The sequence below is a fragment of the Monopterus albus genome, unplaced genomic scaffold, assembly GCF_001952655.1.
Source record: "Monopterus albus unplaced genomic scaffold, M_albus_1.0 scaffold164.1, whole genome shotgun sequence".
NCBI classification, from domain to species: Eukaryota; Metazoa; Chordata; class Actinopteri; order Synbranchiformes; family Synbranchidae; genus Monopterus; species Monopterus albus.
In genome coordinates, this window is record NW_018128044.1 from 636,071 (window position 1) to 662,695 (window position 26,625).

Genomic DNA, 26,625 nt, shown 5'->3' on the forward strand with positions numbered 1-26,625 from the left:
TCTAGGAACCACAAGTAAACCTGCACTCTTCTTGCACAATTCTTCCTATGGTTCAGCTCAAAATGAGCTAACTAAAAACAAATTTTGTATAAAAGTCTCTTTTCATCACACATTTGTATTCTCAAGACATCCAGCTACAAAATCTTTAAGCATTTGAAACAAACTGAGGCCTGTGTCCACACACATTTGCACACAGATTCTACTATGTCAAAGCCAGAGATGTATAAAGCTTCATCTGTCATCGCTGCTTTGTCAGGCTTTCAAAGCTTGGACTTTTAGAAAGATATTTCCTTTTCTGACTGAAGAACAGGTGCCCATTATCACCTTGAAGAGCAAAGAACTGAGCTGCATGTTAACTTTTTACTCCACCCTGGAGCTACAAAGTTCAGATCTTTGATGCACCACTGCTGCCGTACAATATGTAAGCCTCAGCTGCCAACACATACAAGGCAGGATCAAACGCAAGAGGATTCAAGGTGAAAAGCTCTTTTTCTACTTCGTTTGGGAGATAAGCCTGTGTCAAAAGAACCAAGTGCCAAGGAACTTTAAAACTGCTCCATTGTTTAAAAAAAGATTAAATGTCAAAGTCATATTTTGGTGTTTTGAAGTCGACTGAAGCCACAACAAGATGGAAACAGAAGTTGTTCACAGGGGAACTGGAAACCAAGTAGGCTAGACCACTGCATGGGCGCATCCAGAGTGCACGCAGTGTGTACATGGTCATGCACCACAAGCTAAGCTGCCTGAAAATGCATTAGCCAAGTTAAAAATGAATGAACAACCAGTGCCAGGAGACAAAATACAGACACCACCAGCTCGGCCCTTTACATTGTTAATTGCTATAGTAGACATGGATCATGCTCACTCGCATGGAGGCATGTTGCTGTAAAGACAGCTTGTTTCACCATCTGAAGAACCACACTGAATATGAAGACTATGAAACACTTCGACAACAGGACTAAACCAGCCAAGCTACAAGCACACTCTTAAAACTTTAGAGGAATCATTCTGCAAAAGCAGTTTTAATGTTTGTGTACTGTTTTACCTTAATGCTTCAGTTTTAAATAAGACCTGTTCTTAAATATGTTATTGTCATAAGTCAAACACGTTTTTGAAGGATGCAGAATATAGTCTGCTTATCATCATCAACAAAATATCCAGATATTTTTTGTTGATATCTCACATCCCTAGTGGGACATCATGTCTGGTGTGAAACAGTTTATAATCCAAGTGTACAAACTAAAGCAGTGTGACCCCCAGTTCCACCCTGCTTTAGACTTTAAAGACTATTACAGAGTGAAAATACCTTTAGTGGCCTCAGTCAGAGCTACTGGCAAAATCAATGCAGAGGTGAATGAAATGCCCGGACAGCTACATGGAAGTTTAACCAGTGGGAAAAACTTCTCTACAGACGGTACAGTACCTGTGAGGGGGTGAAACCAGACATCCTGAAGGCCGAGTGGACCAGGGGAAGCTCAGCTTTCAGCAGCATCTCCACATAGTGAGCTGTACACCAGTAGACAGGAGGGATTCCTGACTTGGCGACTTCCAGAGGAACATGGACCTGTCACAACAAACACAAGATGATCATCTCTCTTGAGTTCGGAACATTTGTAGATTTACTGTAAAGACAGAATGTTTTGATACTACTACTACTACTGCTGGAGATTCAAACAAAAAACAAGAGAAACAAGTTTTGTGATCAGGTTGAGGTGGCGATTTAAACAGTCTTGACACGATGTTTATTTTGAGTGACAGAACTGGTCATCTGTACGCGTCTGACTACGCCCACATTACCTCCTAAACGTACTGATGCTTCTTAATTATTAGTGGCCTGTTTTTTGTTTTCTGTGAAATTGACTATATCGACCACACTGTGCAGCCGGAGACTAAATGCTGTGTGGAAAAATCCACCAGCTGCCTCTGCATCAGACACTGAGCACGTATGTCAGTCAGGTCCAACTGAGCCCTAATTGACTTTGTCGAGAGAAAACAAGATGAGAGAGGTGGGCATAATGACAGCAAAACTTAATCTCAGCACCTCAGCTCTCCCCTGCAATTAGGAATGATTGAAACTAGACTTCAATTTAGACGTCTTCCCATCAGCTGAACAACTTTTTGTACTTTTTTCACATTTGTCTCTTTCAGTCAACTCCCTTTTTTTCAGTTCAGTAGAAAAAAAAAAACAAAAACTTTCACCATGTTGAAAAATGAGAATACAGAGTTGAACTGACAGTGCTTATTCATCATCACCTTCATTTATTCGTGCTGTTGTACCACTGTTGTGCTTGTTTAACATGCTTTATAAATAAAAGTCAGTTGAACATATCTGAACAACGCCTGGAAAATTAACTTGCGGAAAATGATGTTCCAGCCTTAACAGAAAGGAGCTCACTATGCTAATGCTGCGTTCATGTCATGACAGCACGGTGGGGAGGATGGAAATAGTTCCCATAGAAACGGCTCAGGAGCGTTCACGCAGCAGTCCAAGATGGTGACTGTCCGCAATCTTGTCTGTGATACTTTTTAGTTAACCTAGTAATGTTATTTTATTTTGTGTGACCACACAATGTCACTAGCTCACTATGTTTATAAGTAACATATTTCTGGCTTGTTCACAAGTGAAATTAGGTGCAACTGCTGGTGATGGTAGTTTTGAAGCACTTCCTCAAGCCTTTCTGCCAAGTGGGAGATACCGTAGCCGCCAGAAATTCCCAATATCTCTGACTCAGAATTATGAGCTGGAGGTTGACGTGAACAGTTTTTCTCACTAGGCTGCTCGTTTTTGTGGTTCAATCTACATGACATGAACACAGCATAACCAGTTTAGTGTGTGCACAGTATTCCATCTTTTTTAGCCCACATTTACGCCTTCCTTTTCAATCCCAGACTGTCTCCTCAGTAGCTGCACACCATTATCTTGTCTAGAAAAAGTGAACTCTTAACAAACCAAGACAGTGACAATACATTAAGCCTGAAGAATGCTACGTACGATGGATGCATGACTAATGAGATACAGGGTCTCTCAAGTTTCAGGTTTGCTGTCATTTGAAGCTTCTAAAGTGCTAATTTACTGCATATTTAAATCCTATCTGTTGTACTTTAAATACACTGTACTGAAGTTGTATTTGCACCGTGTTATACTCACAGATGCATGTATCCTTGCAGGCCAGATGAATGCAGAGGTCAGCAGAGAGGAGAGGTTGAGCAACAAACTCAGAGAGCGGTCCATGTCTCCGGCCATGATGAGGAACACTGTGGAGACGAACCAGTCGTGGCCCGGGTAACCATCCTGCTGAGTGACTGGAGGGCAGAGTTAGAGAGCAAACGGGCTGGTGCAAAAGATGCACAGCTCAATAATAAAGATTCTCAGTAATGGTAAACAAATAGCTCCTGCATGAAAATGGTTCACTGATAATAAATGGGACCAATTCATGTGGGCTGTAGATCTATGCACTGCTCATCTAACCTTCAAATGAGCCTATTGTAAAACTAATTTACAGTAAAGGGTAACAACAAAAAGCAAAAGAAAGGACCACTTTCCACATATAAATGAATCTGAAATAACAGCCTTTGCATTTTATTACTGCTTGATTATCTCCTTCAGTGGTAAAGTGGTGATATATTTAAACAAACAGGTTAGCCTGTTAAAGAGGTGAATGTCTGCCCGCTGCACACTGACGCCGAAGGGGACTTGGGAAAGGATACTGAGATCTGAAGAATTCTTGACTCTCTGTGTAGATAAGAAGATCTTTACGTGCTTCATTAGTAGCGTCAGGTCATGCACTGCATCATCTTTGAGTAGACTGAGGTAGCTGCCATATCTGTAGAAGACAAAACAAACATCATACACTGCCACAGACCAAATGTCGAGCTAAATGACTTCATTCCTGAGATATATCTAGTCTGCAAGTCTGTGCTTCTTTTTTTCTGCCCTTTTTTTTTATTCTCAATAAAAATAAAGCTATATTACTGTGAAACTTTTTACTTGATTGTAGTCGTTTTTTAGAGCCACTGTTTTCTTCTCATCTCATATTTTCCATCTTGTACTTAAATGAAAGTCACACAACACAATGAGAGATATATGTTACCAACTTCAGCGACAATGAAATACTTAGGCTTCATGCACACACCCAGGACTCATCAAACTCAAGTCCAGTCAAGTCAGATTTAACCGAGCAAGTCTGACATGTTTACGTCAAGGATTAATTATAAATTCACGTCCAACAACTTTTAATCCTCTAAGATACAGTGCTCTGTAATATTCAGACACTTTGTTCTTCTGATACCAGAAATGCAAACATGGCACTCACGGTTTTCCTGAACATGATTTCAAACTTTTCAATTCAATTGCAAAGTTTTCTTCAGGGAAGGTGTCAAAGAAAGAGTTATATCCACTCTGTAATGCAGCAGCAGGGGATAATTAAAGACAGACATGAGCAGTGTAAAAACAGTAACAAGTCAGGGGGCCTACTCATGGAGAGAAAAACAAACCAAGTGTTATGAACACCGGCATCATTAGAGTGAAAACAAAACAGCAGGAGAACACTTACACACCTTTTCCAGGTACTACTGTAGGAGCAGAGGGGAACCATAATATTCCTGTTTATACGGCAGCGTTCTTTTTCTGATGCTTTTAATAACTAGCAAGAACTGTTCATCTTTGGGGCACATTTGCAGCTCTAGAAAAACTCCTTCTACTCTGCCTCATACCCAATTCCTTTTGCTCCCTCCGTCCCAGCACTGTGCCTGAATCAGTCATGTGTACACCGCAGTACATTACATTGCTAGTTGTGTTATATTCTAGCCACTTAAACTCCTGCTTCCATTCAGTCCTACATATTTGCTGTAGGGATCATGTTAGAAGGTTGATCAGGCTTACTAGACCCATACTTTAGCAGCCAGCAAGCTGGAGACAAGTAATCTTACTGCTCGCTTTCGTAGGATGTTGAATCATGATGAATGAATGAATCAGAATGTTTGTAGAATGTTAATGTTGTGGCTTTTTTCAACCAAGTAATCTCACTGAGACACGGGGTCTCATTATACACCTGATGAAGCTTGGTGGCCACAGCTGGCCACCTACTGGCGACATGTGGTAGCCACACGGTAACATTTTGTGGCCATGGTTAATATCGAACCCTGCTAATACCTGGGGACAGATGGTACACACTGTACACAGAAACATGCATGCTTAAACTGGTATTCCCATAAGAAAACTAGACTTGCCTCTTAGCGGTTGTATGTCAAATTCATGGAAATGGGGCAGACATGAGATCACTGTGACCTTCACCTTTGACCATCCTCTAATCTAGGTAGACACTTGACAAATTGTCGTTCTTCACATATGATGTTCACAAGAATGAGAAACCCGAAAGCTTAATGCCTCCGGCCGCAGCTATCACCAGCGCGGAGCCATAAAAATGTGCACGCCTCTCACATGCTAAGGACTTACCATGGTTTTAAAGAGAGATCTCAGTGTGATATGGAAATGGTAATACAAGGTTGGAAAGACATCAAACTGTGCCTCTTCTAAGAAAACGGTGCATAGCATTTTGAAATGAGAAAAATGGAAAGAGAAAAATATGCCACAGTACAGCTAAATGCAAGTCTAAATGTCAGGTGCATTAACGGCAGCGGTTTTTAACCAGTGTTCAAGTGTTTCTGAATCTTTTCTTAGCATGACTACTAGAGTAAACAACAAAGTTTGCAGTTCACTGAGTTTAAGCCTGGAGTGAAACAGTTTGTACACAGCAGGTTCTCTGTCCTAAGTTGCTGCCGTGACAAGACTGTCTTACTGAATAGGGGTTTATGAGCTATAGACGAAGCTTGACATACCTGAGACAGGTGTTGATTCCTAGCTGTTCCACAGATGATAACACAGTGCTCCTCACACTCTTCTCCTCCGCTGCAAAAGAAACAAATAAAAAAAGAGAAATGATCATTACTAAATAAGGCAGTACCCATAGAGGGGACAGAGAGTTGTTTGGGAAAAATACTAGCTAGACCCTAACAGAGTGTGTACAGCCACGGAGAATAGAAAAATATGACAACATATCATGATTTGCTACTTCTAAGGCACTACAGGTGTGAGGCTGCATCTAGGTAATTTTGTAGTTGGCAGTTTTACAGCAACCATTCGGCATTTAATTGTGATGTTTGCCAAGTTGTGCGATATGAAGGTGACATGGATAATTTCACTAACAGTCGGCCGTGGGCAATTTCACAGCAGCATGTTGATGGTTTAGAGCAGCGGAGTCAACCCTCGTGATTTCAGGAGTGTGGTGGAGTTTAGGAAAGACTGCAGTATGAAATGTTGAGTCCTGTGACAAAGCTTTTTATCTCTGGACTTTATCTGTGGAGTTGGGTCCTACTGTGAGATACTGGAACAGCTGAAAGCACTGAAGCAGGTCAACTTTAGAGCCACATGCCACAGCTTTGTACAGACTGCTGAGTTCTCCCCAGCTGCTCTCAGCACCATTACGCTTGCAGAATCATAAAAATATATTAGTTTTTGGAGTTACAGTTGTAATTGCATGGAGAGAACGGTGAATGGAGCAATAACATGCAGGAGGAGTGATATTTTGTTTTGGGAGATGTTTCTACTGCTCTCTGGCTGTGGGGAAAGGGAAGAATATGAGATCCTCCAAGCCCACATAATCACTTTGGTGCTAATGGATCCCCTGCTTATGACAGTTTGTGGTAAGATAATTTCAACAATTAACATAACTAGTATTATCCAGACAGTGTCAGAGAAAATTTCAAATCCAATTTACAGACTAATGGTGCACAAAGATGCAAGGGAAATAATAATATGGTAGCTATAACCTACATATCAAAATGGTAATTCTACGCTGTTACCAACAAAAAAGTCTCTGAGTTGAGCAATGTGGAATAATCACAGGCCATCAAATCACATATTAATTGAGAGAAAATAACTTTTGATGAGCACATAAGGCAGTGCCAGGACAACTACTTCTGCTTTTTCTCTCTCACCTTCTCTCCTCACATATTAACATCTCTAAAAAACCACTAGCTGATGGCAATTACTGTCTAATGGAGATGAATGCTCTCGCGTTGTGTTTATTTCCTCCCTCCTCGTTCCTCTCTCCTACAAGTCACTCCAGTTCTGTGCCCCCAGAATCTATCCTACAGTTTGGAACAACTGTAATCACAGCCATTTACCTTTTGTTAAACGGAGCCACTGTTAAACAATGGCATGCTCAATGGATCGCAGATGTTAGTTGGGACAATCTGTTCTTAATTGCCAAGTAAAGTGACTATGAAAGTTATGAAGAGTAATCGCATTCAGCTTCCAGAAGTCTTACAATCCTCTGTGCTTTGTATAAATGAAAACAAAAGTGATCTTCAAATTAAAGAAGCCTGCGGAATTAAGGGCTTAAGAGAGTGAGTCACTGTTATGAGACACATTAAGAAGAAATCCTTTAAGATGGGTGTACAATTTCTACAAGGAGCCTGTTCAGTCTCTGCATGCCAGATTGAATTGAAGAATCTTTTTCTTTTTACAATAAACAGAGTTACCCTCTTGAAAGCTTCAGAACTACAGTAGCAAGTAAACGGATAGTCCGATAGTTGCATCAACATCTGCTTCCAAGCTCAAGAATAAATTAAACTCAGCTTTTGAGCCAACATGGACGTAAGGTCTTAAACATGTTCCAGTACAGGTTCCAAGACGACTGAGCAAACTTCTAGTTCTAACTTTAACAATATATTGTATTTTGTCACTGCTTGTTTTATAACCATTTATTTTTTTATATGGAATAAAACTATTAACCACAATTGTCAAATAAATGTGGCAGAGTAAGAAATGCACACATTTTCTCAGTGATGTAGTGGAGTAAAATGATAAAGCTGCATAAAATGAAAATGTCAAGTAGAGATCCCAATGCTGTACTTACAGTAAGTACAATACTTCACCACTGGACTACCTCCTCCTGTATATACAGTGTATTAAAGTGTGCAGTATTTAAATTATTCTACTATAAGATGGTATCTAAAATCAAAGTCAGAATGTGGGGAGAAAATCAATTTAAATGAGGGTTTGTTTGAGAAAGCACAGATCTTTGTCTGATACATTAAGATGTAATAGTAGTGGAAAATTCCCTCTCTCTGCTTCCAACCACCCGATTTCAACAGGCAGCTGAAATAAAGGAGACTGCTGGCTGGCTGCCTCCAGGAGTCAGGACCATGAAGAAGGGGAGGAGATCCAACTCAGCACAGTGAACTGACAGAGGTTAATGCTTAGCAAATGAGTCTGCTTTCTCAACACAATGGGTGCACTCAAGTAGGGCAGAGTGTAGAATCTGCAGTCAACGCCAGTCAAACACACAGGGGTGCCCGCACACACTTACACACAGATAACTGGCAGATTGTGGAACTCAGCGAGAGCCCTGACAGCTGTCTGGTCTGCTCACAGGCTCTTTTGGGGCAGAATTTTAGAGGGCAATATGGAATCACAGTGTGTGCGAACGTGAACTAGAAAGGACACCAGAGAACCCTCATTTTGAAGCAATGAAGAGATGTAGACATGCAGGCTAATGCGGCAATTTAATAACTGATTCTGAGTTGGATGTTGAAGCAGTGCGTGCAAGACCTTTTCAGAGCATCACAGAGTTTATACAACTGCTGGCACACAACTGTAGTGAGCAAAGGACTGCTGGCACACTGCAGCACATCTAACTGAAACCAGTGTTCTAGATGAGACCGCTCACTGTGGGCTTTATGACAAGGGAGGTTGAATTCTCCTCTTTTCTAGTGAGGCGCACGACACGTGAAATTCAGTGGACTACATGCAAAATTAAAGGGCCACTACACTATTTTGTCTGACCTTCACTGTGCAGACCGATGTACAGTTTGGCAAACGTTGATTGAATTGAATGGGAAAGTGTGTCCAAACCTTTGACAGGTACTGTATATATCATGAGGTTGTTTATTTTCTAAAAAAATCGACAGGAAAAGGCCGTTTATGGATAAAATAACTGGACTGGAATGTCTGTTTTTGACTAACCTGGCAAAACAGACCCCTGACAAAACAATACACAGTACTTCATCACACTGATGCAAAAATAATTCTGAAATCCAAGACTGCCATTAATCGGTCCTGTTCACTGCCCACAGTGGCCAAATACAACCCGAGACACGTAAGGAACACGGTAGACCTCACTATTTCTAACACTATAGAATAATCTTATTAACAAATTTCTATTGTTTTATGGTGTATCCCATATTTGGAACAAACATCCAGAAAACTTGCAGCGTGCTCCAACTCAGTTCTTTTAAATTCGAGCTTAAAGCTGTTGTTGCCTTGCACTGCTCCCTATTTATCTTGTGCTTTTTTCTATTTTAAATCCCATACATCTTGTTTTATATTGTTTTCTCTTCTACATCTGGTCCTCACATCTGTGTCTTATTGAAGTAAACAGGTCTCACCTATCAGCTCTCCCAACCCTTACTCCAACTAGTGAAACAAATCGTTATACAACACAGTAACAGCACAATGCAAAGGTCTTCAGCTCCCCTGGTCAGGCTGCCTCACTACCTCTAACAATGCATTTACCGCCTATAAAGATGTGGTCAAAAGGCACTCAAAAGTCCAATGCTTACACAAAGCTAATTTGTAAACATCTACTGATGTGACTGCATTGTACAATCATGTGTGTACTGAAAAGGACTGAGAAATTACAATAAGAAGAGGAACACAAAAAGAATTCATATCCTTGAATGCCAGTGATGACTACAATATGAAAAGGAAAACAACTGACATCAGACAATACCAAGATCACTTTAAGACTGATGGTATTGCATTAATCTGTTCATGTGAGACACCATGAGAGCAACAGGTTTTAACTTTTAACACAATCATATGGTCACCAGACTATTTTTTATAATGCTATACGAGACACTGGTCATATTAGCAAAGGTATTCTGAGCCAGAGAAAAGGGGAAAGAATTATGCAGCAACTAATTGCCTGTAACACTCAGCAGATGTCAGTCAGGCCTCCAGCTTGTCCTCTCACCAGACCAGTTTTTAGATATAAAACATAGCATTACCTACAGAACACAGTTTTACAGCTAATGTACTGTTAATTCTGTATCACACCCACTTTTCTTCCTTTAATAGGTTAAGCGCCCTCACTGGTCAGAATATAATAGTGTCATATTTAAGAGTTAAGGAGATTAGATTTAATGTGAAACAGTGGATTATAGTTAAAAGACCACTAGTATTAATAGACTGTATGAACTACTGGGACACGATTAAAAACACAGACTAACTCGACACCTTTGTGTAAGACATCATAACAATATGGCCCATGTCTAAATGACATCACTGATTACCGGATTATTATTTTTCAGCATTTAATAACATCTGGCATGAAAAACTACTTTTTTGGACACACAGTAATGCAACATACTGTTCAAAGGGCTTCTGTTTTGATCACCATCATGTACCTTAGGAAACAAGGTATTACCTACCAGCATAACAATCAAATGTACTGCTAAAGGAAGTCAAATTTAATGTGGTGATTAGCACAGCAGTTGGTAAAGGTCCGTACTGCTGAGCAATGTGCTACTTTTGGAACACCTATAGAGACAACATTTACAGTCATTGTAACAGTTCTAGGCTTTATTGGTCTGAGCAGGAATCAGCAAAAAGCTCGATTATTCTTGATAATCAAACTGAACTCTGCCACTTGATCTTCACACAAGCCACGCTGCACACCTCCTCCTTCTTATGTAGCGCCGTGTCCATGTGACGCCTCTAAATGGCCTAACATGTACTTGACTCTGTGTTCCAGTCAATGCAAAAAGAGAAAAGGGGCTCATGCTCTAAATCCAAAACCCACAATAAATCCAGAAAGCTTTAAGGTGCTCTTGAAGTTGAACCATACAAACTGAACAAAAGAAAAAATACTTCAGGCACTCTTAGGTGGAGTAAGGAGTATGGTAAAAAGCCTATTGAATCTGGCAACTCGGTAAGAAACACGACTGGATTCAACCTCACCAAGTCGTCATTAGGGCGGAAACAAACTGTTTGCACTGGGTAGTTTTTTATGGGTAGTACCCGGGAAGTAATACAATTACAAACACTACAGAAAAGACACCACATTAAGACATCAAAACTATACAAAGTCTCTGATCTCTGCATTTGGGTTCATCGACTCTGGCTCACAGTTACAGCGTTACTAATCAGTGCCAGATTGTTGCACAGACATTATTTGAGCAGAGGCATAAAGCACCGTTGATTCAGTTTGTGCAATTTTTCATTATTCCCCCTGTGGATTGATTAACTGAAAGCATACAGCACTGCTGAGTCTGTGATTATTTTAATTAATATGGTAAATATGTTACATTTGGTTAAACAAAGAATTAGCACAGGCAGAACACTACTTTGTTACTACTACTACTACTACTACTATACGTTAGGGAAGTGAAGAGCATGATGACATGTCTGTTTTAAAAACATTTTGTAAAAATATGCAAATGAAAACAAATAAATATGCAATTAGCATTTTATCACCTCTAGGAAAATACACAGTTTGCACGATTTACAGGGTTTTCACTAATTAGAGGTTCTGCTTTCTGGCTATAATCAGTCTGATCAGGTTGTTTAGCCCACTGGCTACCAAACAAGCCAACCCTCTGAAATCACACGTTTGATCCGGGAAACGTAACTAATTTCAACCTGAGGTAGGAAAGCTGCTCTGGGAATGAAAAGGATTTTCTCCTCTTTTTTCCCCTGTCTGCCAGCCCATGAAGAGATGTGTCAACTGGGACAGCTCAAAAGTATTCAGAGCCTTCAACATCTCAAGACAACGCTCATCCACCCCTTACGAGTTGCCACTGCTGAGTACCTCTGTGACTTCTAGCAGAGAGGTCAACAATGCTTCACTACAGTCTTCTGGCTCTGCCTCCCCTTCAGAGAGTGTAACAGTCAGGTTAGAGGGGTTCCCCAAAGTTTTCCTTCCACAATCCAGCAATATCCACAGTCAGGGTCAACAGTTTTTTCCGCTGCTGAAAACATCCTGGGCAAAACATGGGTTTCCTCTCCTGAGTCACGAGAAGCTCGAGATACAAGTCTGCTGAAATACTTGACTAATACATCTGTGAAATGTGGGAAGACTTCCTCTGAAGTGTAAATGTATTTTTATAAACCCAAATGACACAGCATAAATCTTTACCTGAAGGCTTTACAATCTGTACAACATGAATCCCTCTATCCAAGGCCGTTCCATCTCAGTGCCATGCAACAATTATGTACCTCCACAGCGCTACCAAATGACCCCTAGTGCACCTTCATTCACACCACCTAATAAACTGACATCACACCTGATAATGAATGGGTTACTGTAACAACACATACAAAAGATTAGTTTTACACAAATCCATAATCTTCGCTTTGTGTTAATTTCCCCCTAAACTCTAGTCTTTCCACATACCCTGCCAAGTGCAGAAGTAACCCCTGAGATGCATGATACATGCACATCTGGCTAGGGATCACTGCTCTAGATGCTCCCAGTTGGCTCTTGCTGCATATCTAGATTTAGCCTCCCCCACCACATGACCTAACTCACCACCTGTAAGCACAGATCTGATGATAACGTTTCAGTGTCCATCCCTGATCATTGGCTTAAAGTGTTGTGTCGCAGTTGCTCTGGCCCTTGTATTATCACTGGATTTCCTTCAGTATCAACTATAAATTATGCATCTGCTAACCAAACTATTCAGGTCTTCTTGTGCGGAAAAATAATTTTAATATCAATACCGCAACTCAGAATGTAAGTAACAGGAAAACAGAGGAAAGTATTGAGGTAAGATTTATGTCCTGAGCACAAACAATCTGGCTTACTTCACTGCTCCACAGACTGCCCTTTGTCTAAATTGTCAAGAAGAAAACAGAATGTGTTGCTCTTCTGCACTGACCTTTGTACTGAGCCGGAGAGAAGAAGCATTCTGTAGCAGAGCCGGATAGATGGGTTACAACCTTCTCCAGAAGGTCAGCCAGCACTGGGGAGTAAAGAGACACATATAAAAATATTTTAAATAACAGCTACCTTAAATACTGTGTTCCAAGGAAATGCACTTTACACTTCACATACTCTTTTTCTTCAGCTATTTTTAGAATGTGAATAACATCCTGTCATGAACTCCATTACCCTAACTGGTTTTGAAAGAGGCCTTTCCTGTATGCCACACAGTATGGCAGTTTTTATTATTAATGCTGATGATTAATACAGAGAGAAATGAAGCAGCGTTAGATGGATAATCTCTGACACCAAAGGTCTTGGCATAGCTGCAAAAACACATGTACTGTAATGGCATTGCATCGCTGTGCAAATGTGTATCCACTCATATCAGTGTACAGTTTCAGTGCACTGAGTAAATCCTGACAGCGTTGCTTTTAGTGTCACATCTCACTGCTGTGCAAAGTAACCACCCACAGTCACTGCAGATGTACTGGAAGGAACACAGGGAAACACTGGGCGATGAAGATGTTAGGTAAGCTAACACAAAATACAACACTCACAGTAGCAGCACAGTGGCGCAGGCACATAACTCAGATGGCTCAGGTCATGTTGTTCAACTTCCTTTTCCCCAGGTAACTGAGTCATTCTAAAGTGAGTGTTCCTGCATTTTTGTTGAATAAGTACTTGAAAGAAACACCCTATTTTATTGGAACTTTCTGCACTGACTCCACTATATGAAACAGATCACTATTTTGGAAGCTAGTTTTCTCGAGTTATGCTCCAACCTAACACTGTATGTGCATTTTGCATTATTTTAATTTAGTTGTAATTATTACTGAAATTATTCAGTGTGTCACAACACAATCTTAAACCAAGTATCTGTCTATCTCACCACTGACTTGAGTACGGAAGGTCAGGGGTTTGAACCCCAGTCAGGGCATGGTCAATATCCCGCCTGAGTCCTTAGGCATGGCCCTTAATGCTACCTGCCTACCTCATGGTAAATGACAGTTGAAAAATAAGAGTCACACCAGTCGCCCGGGTCAACAAGGTCCGCATCAGGTGTTGAGGAACCAGGGCAACCTGATGAGAAGTGGACTATTGGAACAAGACATTCATGGACAAGAGATGAGAACAGGGAACTATTGGAATGCTACTACACAAGTAACCCCAGCGAGACGGGTTACATACAGAGGATGTGGGAGCTATGGATACTCCGAAACCCAACATCTAGACTAACATCGAAACAACTAGTACAGTAGCTCTGTGCTCTAACATTTGCAAGAAGCACCTGCTCTCACAAGTAGAGACTGACGAGGTACAACACGCCAGGTCGGGGGGAGGGTATCATCATCACCCCCACAATCGGAGATTGGGTACCAAGCCCCAATAACAAGCCCAGATGAGCTTAATTCAAGAGCAGCTGACCTGAGATTAGGGCTGGGCGGTATATCGATAAATTAACTTATATCGATATAATTTTAAACGCGGTGTTTAATTACGCAATACCGTTTATACCGCGGTATAAAATTAAAGGACGAGACGAGAGTCTATCTTCATCAGGCTCTCTCTCTCTCACTCACACACATCTGCACCCTGTCCACACTCTTCCACTGTGCATGCGGCCAGTGGAAGTCAGCGGCTATTTTCAACTCAGCAGCATAGAAGCAGCTCAGGCTCCGCTCGACACGAGTGACGAAGTTTTGTTATGTAAAAAGAAAAGCACTGGTTCATTAGTTTGGAAGTGGTTTGGTTTCAGAAGAGATGATGTCGAGCAAAAAAAAAACATAATTTGTAGACTGTGTCACAAAGAAGTTACATACAAATGTGGAAGCACAACAAATTTGTACCACCATTTACAGCAATGCCACAAACTCCAGTACCAGGAGTACATGAAACTTCGGCATGCTACAGCCACTGCTCCCACAACATCTAAACCGCCAGAATTAAAGTCCTCCTGCCTGCCGTCCACCTTGACACAAAGCCAGCTGCAAACTGCATTTAACTGTGGTGTGCCGTACAAAAAAAAAAAGTGCAAAGTGGCATGAAATTACAAATGCAGTAGCATACCATATTGCAAAGGACATGGCCCCTATTGCCACAGTGGAGCAAGATGGATTCAAAAAACTACTGAAAGCACTTGACCCTAGGTACCAGTTGCCCTCGCGCAAGTATTTTGCACGAGAGGTGCTGCCAGAAATGTATACGGATGTCCGGAAGACACTTAACGCCCGGCTGGCTAACGTGACGAATTTCGGACTAACTACAGATCTGTGGTCAAGTCGGACATGCGAGCCTTACATGAGCATGAGGTCACATTTTATTGAAGACTGGGAAATTAAATCAGCGTGTCTCCAAACAAGCTATTTTCCTCAGGATCATACTGGAGAACACATTGCAGAGGCCCTGAAGGACACTCTCTTGTGCTGGAAGCTGGAAGAAAAGTGACTAGTTGCTGTTACAACGGACAACGGAGCCAACATTGTCAAAGCAGTGGAAATAAATGGGTGGCGAAGGATGCAGTGCTTTGGTCACCGTCTTCATCTGGCTGTTGGTGAGTGGTGGTCTAATGGATTTTTGGCTTGACTGTGTTTATGGGGTGCGCAGCAACATTAAACAACATGCACAAATATGGGAGTATATCATAACATTTTGTAGTCTTCTAACAGATTTTCTGCTCACCATTCAAGTAAAAAGATACTTTTTCTGACATTTCCATTTTAGAACATTATTTTAGAGGTTCAGTTCTAAAACTGTTAATAAACATTCTTATAATATCACATATGCCTTTTGACTTTGAACTTAACTGAACATTGTGTACAAGGAAATACCGGGATATAAGAGGTATATCGTGACACGTAAAAATTATACCGGGATATGAATTTTGGGCCATATCGCCCAGCCCTACCTGAGATTGAAGATCATGAGCAAGACACCAGGACTAAGTGAAGTGCCTTCTGAAAGTCTACTAGAGGATATGAAGCACTAAGAACAATCCCTACTATGACCATCACTGAGACCAACAAGCTCATATACACCACAGCAACCGTGATCCTTGAGATGCTTGGCTATAAATTCAACAAAGACCATAAGGTGTATTATCCTCCATAGAGAAGGAGTTTGGAAACCAAGATCAAGGCAGCAAGGAGAAAAGTTAGCCAGCTATCAGAATTGCAGAAAGGTGTGATGAACAAAGGGGTACCTAAGAAGTACAACACAGTGCCCATACCTGAGGCCTTAGAGACTGCCAAGCAAAGGCTCACAGCCCTGGCCACCCGCTTGAAGAGGGACACCAGAGAAGTTGAAGCCATGAGCGCCTGGCGGGACAAATGAACCAGCTACTAATGGATGGAAACCACCCTGAGTGGTTAACTGAAGGCCAGACAGTCCTGATCCTGAAGGACCCTCAGAAGGGAGCAGTACCATCCAACTACCGCCCAATAACCTGCCTCTGCACAGCATGGGCAGGCGCATGGTTCAATACATGAGCAGTGCTCAGAAAGGAATTGGTAGTAACATCAGAGGAACAAAGCACCAGCTACTAGTTGATAAGGTAGTCACTCGAGACTGCAAGACCAGACATACCAACCTGTGCACTGCCTGGATTGACTATAAGAAAGCCTATGACTCAATGCCTCACACATGGATCCTGGAATGCTTGGAATTGTACAACATCAACAAGACTCTAAGAGCCTTCATCAAGAACTCAATGGGAATGTGGAAAACAACCCTAGAGGCCAACTTCAAGCCAATTACACAAGTCAACATCAAGTGCTGCAAGGGAGATGTTCTGTCCCTGCTGCTGTTCTGCATAGGACTGAACCCCCCAGCCAGATCATCACCAAGAGCGGTTACGAATACCGACTACAGAATGGAGCAACCATCAGCCACCTCCTCTACATGGATATCAAGCAGTATGACAGGAGTGAATGAGACACTGACTCACTGATCCACACCACTAGGATCTATAGCCAGGACATCGGAATGTCATTTGGACTGGATAAGTGTGGTTGAATGGTAACGAGGAGAGGGAAGGTAGTCAGAACTGAGGGGACTGTACTACCAGAAGGCAACATAGCAGATGTTGAGGACAGCTACAAGTACCTTGGGATTCTGCAGGCAAATGGGAACCATGAAGAGGCTGCAAGCAACTACCAAGTAAGTGAGGCAAGTTCTGAGAAGTCAGCTGAATGGAAAGAACAAAGTCCGGGCAATTAACACCTACACCCTGCCGGTCATCAGGTACCCCGCTGGCATAATAAGATGGCCAAAGGAGGAGATAGAGGCCACTGACATCAAGACAAGGAAGCTCCTTGCACAATGCACAGTGGGTTTCACCCCAAATTCTTGAGTTGCCTTTGTGTTTATTTTGTAGGTGGTAATTTGCAGTGCTGTTTAACTGTAGTTCCTTATACTGGGAGGTGTTAGTCTGTCATCACTGATGTCATAATTAATTTGGCCTTGCACCTACTGAAATGCTATTATGTAGAACAATAGCACCAACAATAGTCCATTTCAAGTACTGCACTGAATTAATGTAATCTATTTTAATGTTAACTTTTTCATTCATGTGTAACTGTTAATCAGTGACTACTGATGGTCACTTCCTACTCAGAAATTGTTTTGGCTCAGATCTGGATAACCCCTGTCATATGATAAATAAAACTGAATACATTTGATCTTATCTGGCCCTGTAGTTGAAAAATTACTCCTTTCAAGTCAATTTAAATTGCGTTAAAAGTAGATACTGTACAATCACAATCATAGATTTTTATATGTAATACAAGTGTTATTGTTGAACTAAGAACTTCATGGAAATATACCCGAGGGTGTTAGCTTGAGCACTTCCCACTTAGTATTTAAAAGTCAATATAAAAACTCTCACATAAAGCATTATGAAAAACATGACATTAGTGAAGTTATGGTCATGTAACTGCTTAACACGCAACAAAGCAAAAAAAGCTTCTGGTAAAAAAAAAAAGTTATGTTACATCCTTATTCACAGCAATGCAGCCTTGTGATCATTTTACTAGTTGTCTGTTGAGATTGCCTGCAGGATTTATAATGCAACTCAGTGACTGTGCACCAGTGAATGCGTCTCACTTACATGCTGATGAAGGAGACCAATTAAATGATCGATATGCTGACAAGACAGTGACGCATTGAACTGCAAACAGTTCTAATCATGGGTGTTTTGATGGATAGTATACAGTAGTTAATCATTTTCTTCTTGCAGCTGAATACAAGTCTGTGAAAGACAAGTGATAATCACCCCTTCTTCATATGCAGAACTAGGAAGTAGGTTAATTTAGCAGCCAGACTATACAGGGTATAATTTCTTTCATTTAATGTTTTTTAAAAAGTGGGGGCTTGCATGGTGAATGACATGCCAAATAAACCAGCACTTCCACAGCAGAGGGAAGCTCAACAGATAATAGATCTTGATCATGGTCTTCCAGTGAAAAGCCCCTAAATGAGCCCCACAGAACACAGAGTGGATGCTTTTACAGGCCAAGTTCAACAGTGCACTGATGAAAGGAAGCAATCACTGTATAGCACATGCATTAATAAGTAGATTTGCAGCTCTCATTCATTTGAATGTATTTTTGTCCTCCTTGAATCACACCTATTTGCTCATATGTAGAGAAAGTAGGCGTCAGTGCCATTTCATAAACAGTGACATTCGTGGTGATGAGCTCGTAAAAGTACAGGGACATTAGGTATTTTACAGAATCCTGGTATAGTGGGGTGCACGATGCACCTGCAGCACGACGGTAAATATCAGCAGATAATGTGGTTAAAAACACGGTGCAGTATAGTCTGACTGTATCGTATAGGATTTCTGCTGTTTGTCCTCATTATTCCTACACTTAAAATGACCACACAGCTAAAAAGAAACTGACAATGGCACACTGTTACCTCACAACTAGTTCACCCACGTGAACTTGTGTATGCAAACTAAATGCATGAAGGTGCACACATTCCTTCAGCATATCACTTGACCTTCAATAAAACATAATCTGGAAACAAATGGTGCTGATCAACTTGCTTGAGTGCAACAGTGAGAATTAAAATCAAAAGATGAAATCTGGACATGCAGTGGCTAACATTTTGTCTCTAGGATGCACATAATGATGTTCCTCTGGCTCCATTATTTTATAACATGTATTTTACACTGAATTCTCCTTGACTATTATCATTGACTGTAAAAACAATGAACAGGCTAAGAGATCCCAGAAGCGAAGCCACCAAAACTCAATCGCCCCCTGGTGGCTGGATGCAGTATAGGTCCTAAATCCCACGTGTTTTTGGTAAATACATCATGATGATGTGCGTACAAAGGGTTGTGTTTCAGGTGATCTGACAACTTTGATTGGTGGTCTGATGCTGTCACAACCCTATTTGTATATAATCATGTAAAATATCCTGGGCAGATCAGAGAGTTAATTAAAAAGGTTTGTGGCTAAGAGTGCACTGATTCTGTGGGTCTGGTAGTGGTGTTAGTGAAAGCCTGTCAAGACAATAAAACTCACTGTAGCCCAATAATGCAATTCATAGTTGCTAGCAGATACCGATTACTGCTAAATGTTGACTAAATTGCTCAAGTGCACAATTCACTCTTCCTCTGGTATTTTTGGCAGCAGTAAAACATCATCGGGTCCATTACCATTGCCCTCTGTATTGGAGTGGATTTTACTTGTTTTGTAACCAAACACTCAACTACTAAAAATGGCTGGTGGGGCACTCATGAAACACAGAGTGCCCTCTTTGTTACTATTTGGTTTGCTGTTCTTGCTAATAGCACTTGTTTCAGTCTTAATTTTATTTACTTTTTTCTTAAGCTTTTAATCTTTTTATAAGTTTTGATGTAATTTGTAGTTAATCTTCCCACATCTTAGTCAACAATAGGAGTCATTTGCCTCAACAGTTGGCAGCTACCCAGTGAAACCAGTAGCTTACCCTTTCCAGTTAAAATGTTGGGTTTGGAGGTCATGACTTTGTGGTACTGTCTCTGACAAATCTCCATCCAGCTCTCCTCATTCTGTGTGTCTTTAGATGAAGACAGAAACCCACTGATCTCAGAGTCTGTACAACGAGAAAAGATGGTAGATGAAGAAAAAAATAATAATCACAAATAATGCACCAGTTAAAAAATGGCAACTTCATGAACATTTCTCTTACCTTGTGAGTTATGGTGGCTCTTTGGTGGGTCCAGGGTGTAGCAGGGAGGTAGAGGATAGCTTGAAAACATTGGCCACAGGTAAGGATGTTCTCCCTGGAATGAGTAGATAAAGAAAATCACTTAACTACATGATCATTTCACCATAATGTAATAAACAATATGCCATTTCTGAATTGAAAAACACATTCATCACCAGCTTGGAATGCAGTTGTGATGGTGAATAAGACAGCTAGTCTCATTCAGCCTACATGATTCATGATACTTGCATCATCTTCTTTGATTCATTTCTGCAGTGCACTGACTAGACAGTTGTTATAGCCATTTATGGGTTTGCTGGGTTATTGATGTGTCATTATGCTGTTCAGTTAGCATTTGTTTCTAATTTAATATACTAAAGAAATGGTGATGACAGTATTTGATGACAGCATTTAAAAAAACTTTTTACTATGAGCTATGACAACTATTCAGTGTTTGGCAGTTAAAAAGTGACTTGTGGATACATTCATCACTGCTCAATTGCTTAGCACCCAGCTGCTAGCAGTTCATCAAACTAGGTGTTTGTTCATAGTTGTATGCCATCAGTCCTTTCCTACTTTATTTTTCTCTTCCTTCCTTCTACTCTTTTTTGTGCTGCAAGTTACTATCATTTAGTGTTGCATTCATTACAATGGCCCTAACTAACTAACTTACTTCTGAAGAACCACAACTTAAAAGTCATAGCTCAGCATGTGACTTGCCAAAATAATTTTCTCTAAAGGCTCATGGGGTTTAGAAAGCTGGCCTCTTTATCTCTGTACATTATAGTCCATGGACCCCTAAATTTCAAACAATATGACCAAGAATATGACCTTGGTGTGCTCAGTCATAGCTATAGTCCTGCATGTAGGGCATAATATGAACCACTTTGACAGTTTAGGTCACAATGTCTCCTGGTAAATTAGCTCTTTTGTGCACAGTTTAGTTTTTATGAAAAATTTAACCATGTGTATGGAGCCATCTTTGGGTATGTGTTATGGTTGAGTCCCCCTCACCAGGGGAGTGAGGGAGAACTGAGGTATGACTCAATGTGCAGACCCAGGTGCTAGTGAAAAAAAAGGTGGGCATAGACAAAGAAACAGAGGCAATATACAGTACTGAACCAGGGTAGGGCAGAGACAGTTGAGGAGACCAAGACGAGCAGATGAGTAGACAGAACAACGGCAGGAACCAGAAGAGTGAGAGGACTAGGACAGACAGGTGAGTAGACAGAACAACCAGGAGGATTAGCAAACGCCGTCAGAAGCAGAGTAGCGAACGAAAAAGGAACTGTCAGCGTTGAAATCAAATTACGCATGCCCAAACACATGGAAACAATGTACAAAAGAAAACCACAGCACATGAACTGTCAGCGTGGAAATCAAGAGACGTATAATACAAAAAAAACACATAACCAACGTACAAAAAGAGATCCACAGCACAGGAACTGTCAGCGTGGAAATCAAAGAGACGTACGACACATACCATGTATACAGGTATGTTTACAGGTAATGCTCCGGCGATGATGGAGCGTCTGCTAGGGATTTAAATGAGGAAGGGCAGTAATCACTGGAATGCACCAATGCAATGCACAAATTACCAAATGTTACACAGCTGAGGTGCAGATCCCGCAGGTCGAGAGAGAGAAAGGAGGAAGAGAGGCAGGCGGCGCCGAGCGGACCTGACAGTATGCTTGACTCATGCAGAAATGTTTTAGCTAACAGACAACAGTTTAACTACTGACAAATGAAATATTTGAGCTCGTCTATAGTGAAAATTCTAAACATGGTTGAAAATGTTTCATTTGAAATGTCAGAAATAACCTTTGTTTTAACACAGTGATGCTTCTCTTTTCAATTCCTACCAAGAATAAATCAGTTTTCCTTTTTTTGTTTGTTTTTTTAACCTTTACACAAAACCAGTACTTATTTAAGTACTTACTTTCTGGTCTTTTTATTTTCTGCACATAACAGGAGAGTGAATAAATGAGACCTGTGAAACATGAAGGAAACACTCACAAACTAATTTACACTCTCCCCTTTAGAAATCTCATTCATATCATTTCTTTGACCTCAGCATAAATTAGTTCCTGTTTTGCACTCAGCATAAACAACACCTAAATAATTGATATCTCTCTCAAAACATGCTGAGTAAATATGGCTGCAGGCTTCAAATGCAGACTGAAGCCCAGTTGGTAATCAGTACGATGTTTTCCATCTGTAATAAAATTACCAGTAATGCAAAACTGGAACAGAAATGGATGGCCAGATTTTTGTATTGCTGGATCATGACCACAGAACGTGTCTATCAAAGAAAAATGATTTGTATTGTGTGAATAAATTAGTTTTTAAAAAAATATATATGTATGTCTATACACATACACATATATAAAACGACGGAGGAGTCACTATGAAACTGCAATAGTAAAATTTCCCTATTTCACAAAGTTAATTTCTGACCAAACAAAAAAACTATTGCACACCGTGAAACAATGCAATGAGAAGCAATAAAACTCCCAAAGTTAATTTAACAGCAATATAGGTTTGTATCAGTCTGTCAAGCTGTTCAAACAGATGTCAGTGTGATTGTCTTCCCCAGAAGACACTTAGGAAAACATGAATCAAAAGATAGTTGACTGTCTTAAAAAAAAAAAAAAAACCAACTTCAGCTCCTATTAAAGAAACACAGAGTTGTAGTTTTCTTCTGTGCAAGAATTCAAGACTTATCGATCCGGTTGACAGGTGGGAACTAACCGGAGGGTGTATCGATTCAGAACAATTGGCACAATCTATGGTTGGTTCAATTTGTTCAGTACAATGCAAGCATACAGCAGCTGACCTCTTGGAGGGCTCGAGGGGGAAGCATCCTTTCAGACGGACCTCCCACCACACTGACACGAACCAGCACGTGATTCCTCTCCACTGACAGACTGTCTATAATGAACTCCCTGAGAAGGGAGAGAAAGGGAAGAGAAAAGAAAAGAGTAGACAAAAAAGTATGTCAGCACTGTTTCTCCAAAACAATCAAGTGAGAAAAACATATGAAGGAAAATGGTCAAATTAATCTGAATCACACCCACTAATATTTCCCCAGTTTAGTGCAGCTGAGTAAGTTTCTTTGTGCAAACTTTTATATGACTTTTCAGGGTCTGAAGCCTCTGAAAAACTGCAACTATATGATCAGAGAATATTCCAATTATTAAGGCAATGCAGGGCGGAGGGTGTCGGCCTTGGTGGACTGTTCTGATAGCTAAAGTAATTTACGCTTGCAACTGCAAATAGAAGGGGACTACTTTCTTGTACAGTGCTCATTCCAAGAGCCTGTTTGCCACAAAATGTAATCTGCATATATTTTGTGGATAAAACAAAGTCATATCACTCATGGCTCAAACACGTCAAAGGTAAAATAAAATGTGCAGATTGACCTCACAAAGTAGCTCTGGTGAACTCAGGTGTAACTGATATTATATCCTGTCAGAACAAAAGAGAAAAATGAGAGTTGGGGGAAGGACAACAAAAAATAGGGTAAATCAAAAGTCTAATGCCAAAAAGTAAAGTTTAAATGACACTGAACAGGAGGAACAGGGAGGAAGGTAAAAGAAAAAGAAGAGCTAATGATATCAGTGATGATGATGGGAGCATGAGGAGAAGAGAGGGCAGGAAAGGGAGATGGAGGAATAAATTAACAAGTCATCATTCTCCAGAATTGAGCCAGCACTCAGACATGTGATGCGAGTTGACATTTCAGGGACATTTCCATTCATAACCAATAACCGCATCCCTGCCAGCCATTACAAGGAGAAAGAGGCTCTTGAACACTCACTTTCAGAAATGGCCTTTTCACTCTTTTTCTGCTTTATTTCATCTTATTCATGATGAGGCAAACAAACAAACAGCTTCTCACCCTGAGCAATGATTAAATTTGAAAGTGGACTGTCATATCAAGATGATGCACAGAGGAGCAAAAAGCTTTTACTAAACATACAATGAATGTATGACATTTGAATATGCTCAGTATGGCTGAACTGTCTAGATGTGTGAAATAACTTCCTTCAGTTCAACTCAACCCTGCCTTGAGTCATTTCAGCTTTTAAGAAAGCATGCTTTGAAATGTCGAGACAAAGTAACGTCCAAAGATGAGCATTACAGGAGTCCTACATTATGAAAAATAGCTCTGTCCAGAGTGAAAAACACCCAATAGTGCCTTTAAAGTTCACTAATTAACACATTGTCTCATGTTTTTGATCCATTTACAAATATGAAACAACGGCCAAAATAAAAACTCAAAGTACATAGCATATACATTTTTCCCAGAGGTCACTTGTGTGTTTTTTGGTCAATATTATCACACTGATATGTGTACAAGTGGTCATTTTTCTGGTGAGGTTGTTTTTAATAAGTTATTTGATGATATAAAAAGAGGTGCATTTCAGTTGATTTGACAGCTTTAATTTGGCGGCCTGATGCGGTCACTCTACTTCTGGTTGCTACCGTGAAGAATCTGGTTGCAAAAATGCAAGATGGCCGCCGCCATACTCACGATATTTTGGCTTCATTTTTGCATAGTGGAAGGAAGTGGTGACGCCATGGCCACTGAATACATGTCTATGTCAGAAACCAATAAAATGTGCTTGTCCCTTATTCCTTTCCAACTTAAGTTACATTATTTCAGTTAAATGACATGTTCTCATACACTTGGCTCAAATGTCAAGAAGTGTAATAAAGAAGCTGCATCATATTACCAATAAATATTTTTGAATATATTTGAGATTTTAGTAAACCAATGTCACTTTAATACAATTCAGTATTTTGTAAGAGCTACCATACTAATAATCCCTGTGGTCCGGTGATAAGACCACTACAACAGAACTGCATTAGTAATGGACAACAAACACTATACTTTCAGGCGTACTTCATACCCCTGGCTGGTGTCTGGCTCAGTGACATTCTCCCTCTGACACTGCAGCAGCATGGAGCAGATGCTGTACTGGCTCTCCAGCAGCAGAAAAGAGTCCAGATTAGTGCAGAGCACACTGAGCAGTCTGCAAAACACACAAACACCACCAAGACATTACAATACAGAGAAGACTGGCACTGTGAGATACTACAACAGAACAGCAGCACCGAGCCCTCAAGGCTGTAACGTAATGCATACATGTACTGTACAAGCAGACAAAACCCCCATTTGGACTTTGGTTGTCCATGTCCTCTGGCCTCGTATGCCTGCGGGTGCTGGATCACTCAACACAATTTTCTTCTACCAGCTCGCCATAACCTATTGTAAGCTTTGTTAAGTAGGAACCCCTGGGGAAAGCTTCATGGTTCATTTTCAGTTGCTGGTAATGACACAAGATTCAGCAGGCTGTTAAGCTCCCGCAGCACTTTGAGACATTAAAGTGGAAAGGAAAACTAAGAGTCTTGTACTCATACTGGTCACAGTTTTATTAGTAACAATTTATTCATTGTGAAAGAAATATAACTAGGATAATCACAAAAATCTAAAGGGATCAAGGAAGGTAACCCGTGTCTGAAGACCTAATTTCACTTCCCCACCACCTTCTCCCACTGGCACCAGGGCTTTTCTTAATTTAGACAGCATTTAAGTCCATATCACAAAGGTCCCATATGCGTGTCACCAGTGTGCAGCATTAATCACAACAATATTGTCTTCCTGCTCTCCAGACTACCCCTACAATTAACTCTGTCAAAATTGGCCATGCATATTAGGTTTCTTTCAAAGTGTTCTTCTCATCATGTCAGATGATGCAAGGTGGCCTTTGTTTTTCACATTTAAACCATTCATGATTTGACTGCATCTGGTTATCTGAAACAGCAGCAGTATCAGCCAATCTCTTGGCCTTTTTTAGGTTTAAGGTTGTTCAAGTCTTCAAATCATGAAGAAATCTGTTTTGTTCACTCCAACTGTGCACATGCATAACATCTATGTGCAAGTTCATTTCCTTTTCATTTCCTTCTTCATTATCACAGCTATTTGTTAGGACTTTTTTTTTTTTACATAAGCCACGAGAAAGAACAAATGAACGGTAAAGTGAAGAGAAATGTCACTGTGTTGTTCTTGAATATTTAAAAAGGTTTAAGGAAAAAAAAACTGTATCCTGCCTACACAAAATGTCACTTCAATTCTAATTGTGTGCAGTCTTTTACTGACTACTGCATGTTTTGGTGCTTGGTGTGCACGGTGAGTGCGTTAGTCCTTGAAAGACATCTCCACCTTGAAAGCAGCTGCTTCATTTCCTGATGTGCAGAGAAGCTGCTCAGACACCTGTTTGACTGACAACTCTACTCACCTGTTCTGACTGCAGCACAGTGAGAGGCTGAAAGTCCGTCAGGCCTTGTGACCTCTCAGTGTTTGAAACCAAGAACAGAGTACCAGGCAGTGTGCTGCTTTGATAGTCTCCACCACATTTGATGAAAGAAGCCT

At 40.6% G+C, this 26,625-nt stretch overlaps 1 protein-coding gene across 2 annotated transcripts in view; it reads right to left on the reverse strand.

The window, feature by feature from the left end:
• tbc1d32 (TBC1 domain family, member 32) overlaps nt 1-26,625 on the reverse strand; it is a 61,583-nt gene that overhangs the window by 14,351 nt on the left and 20,607 nt on the right. For both annotated transcript variants that reach the window (XM_020615390.1, XM_020615389.1), the window contains 9 exons: nt 25,103-25,225; nt 23,023-23,131; nt 20,169-20,262; nt 19,947-20,072; nt 12,943-13,026; nt 5,839-5,908; nt 3,709-3,824; nt 3,149-3,303; nt 1,424-1,564 (listed from right to left, as the gene is read on the reverse strand). In XM_020615390.1, coding sequence (XP_020471046.1) covers nt 1,424-1,564; nt 3,149-3,303; nt 3,709-3,824; nt 5,839-5,908; nt 12,943-13,026; nt 19,947-20,072; nt 20,169-20,262; nt 23,023-23,131; nt 25,103-25,225 — 1,018 coding nt within the window. The remainder of the gene's footprint in view (nt 1-1,423; nt 1,565-3,148; nt 3,304-3,708; nt 3,825-5,838; nt 5,909-12,942; nt 13,027-19,946; nt 20,073-20,168; nt 20,263-23,022; nt 23,132-25,102; nt 25,226-26,625) is intronic.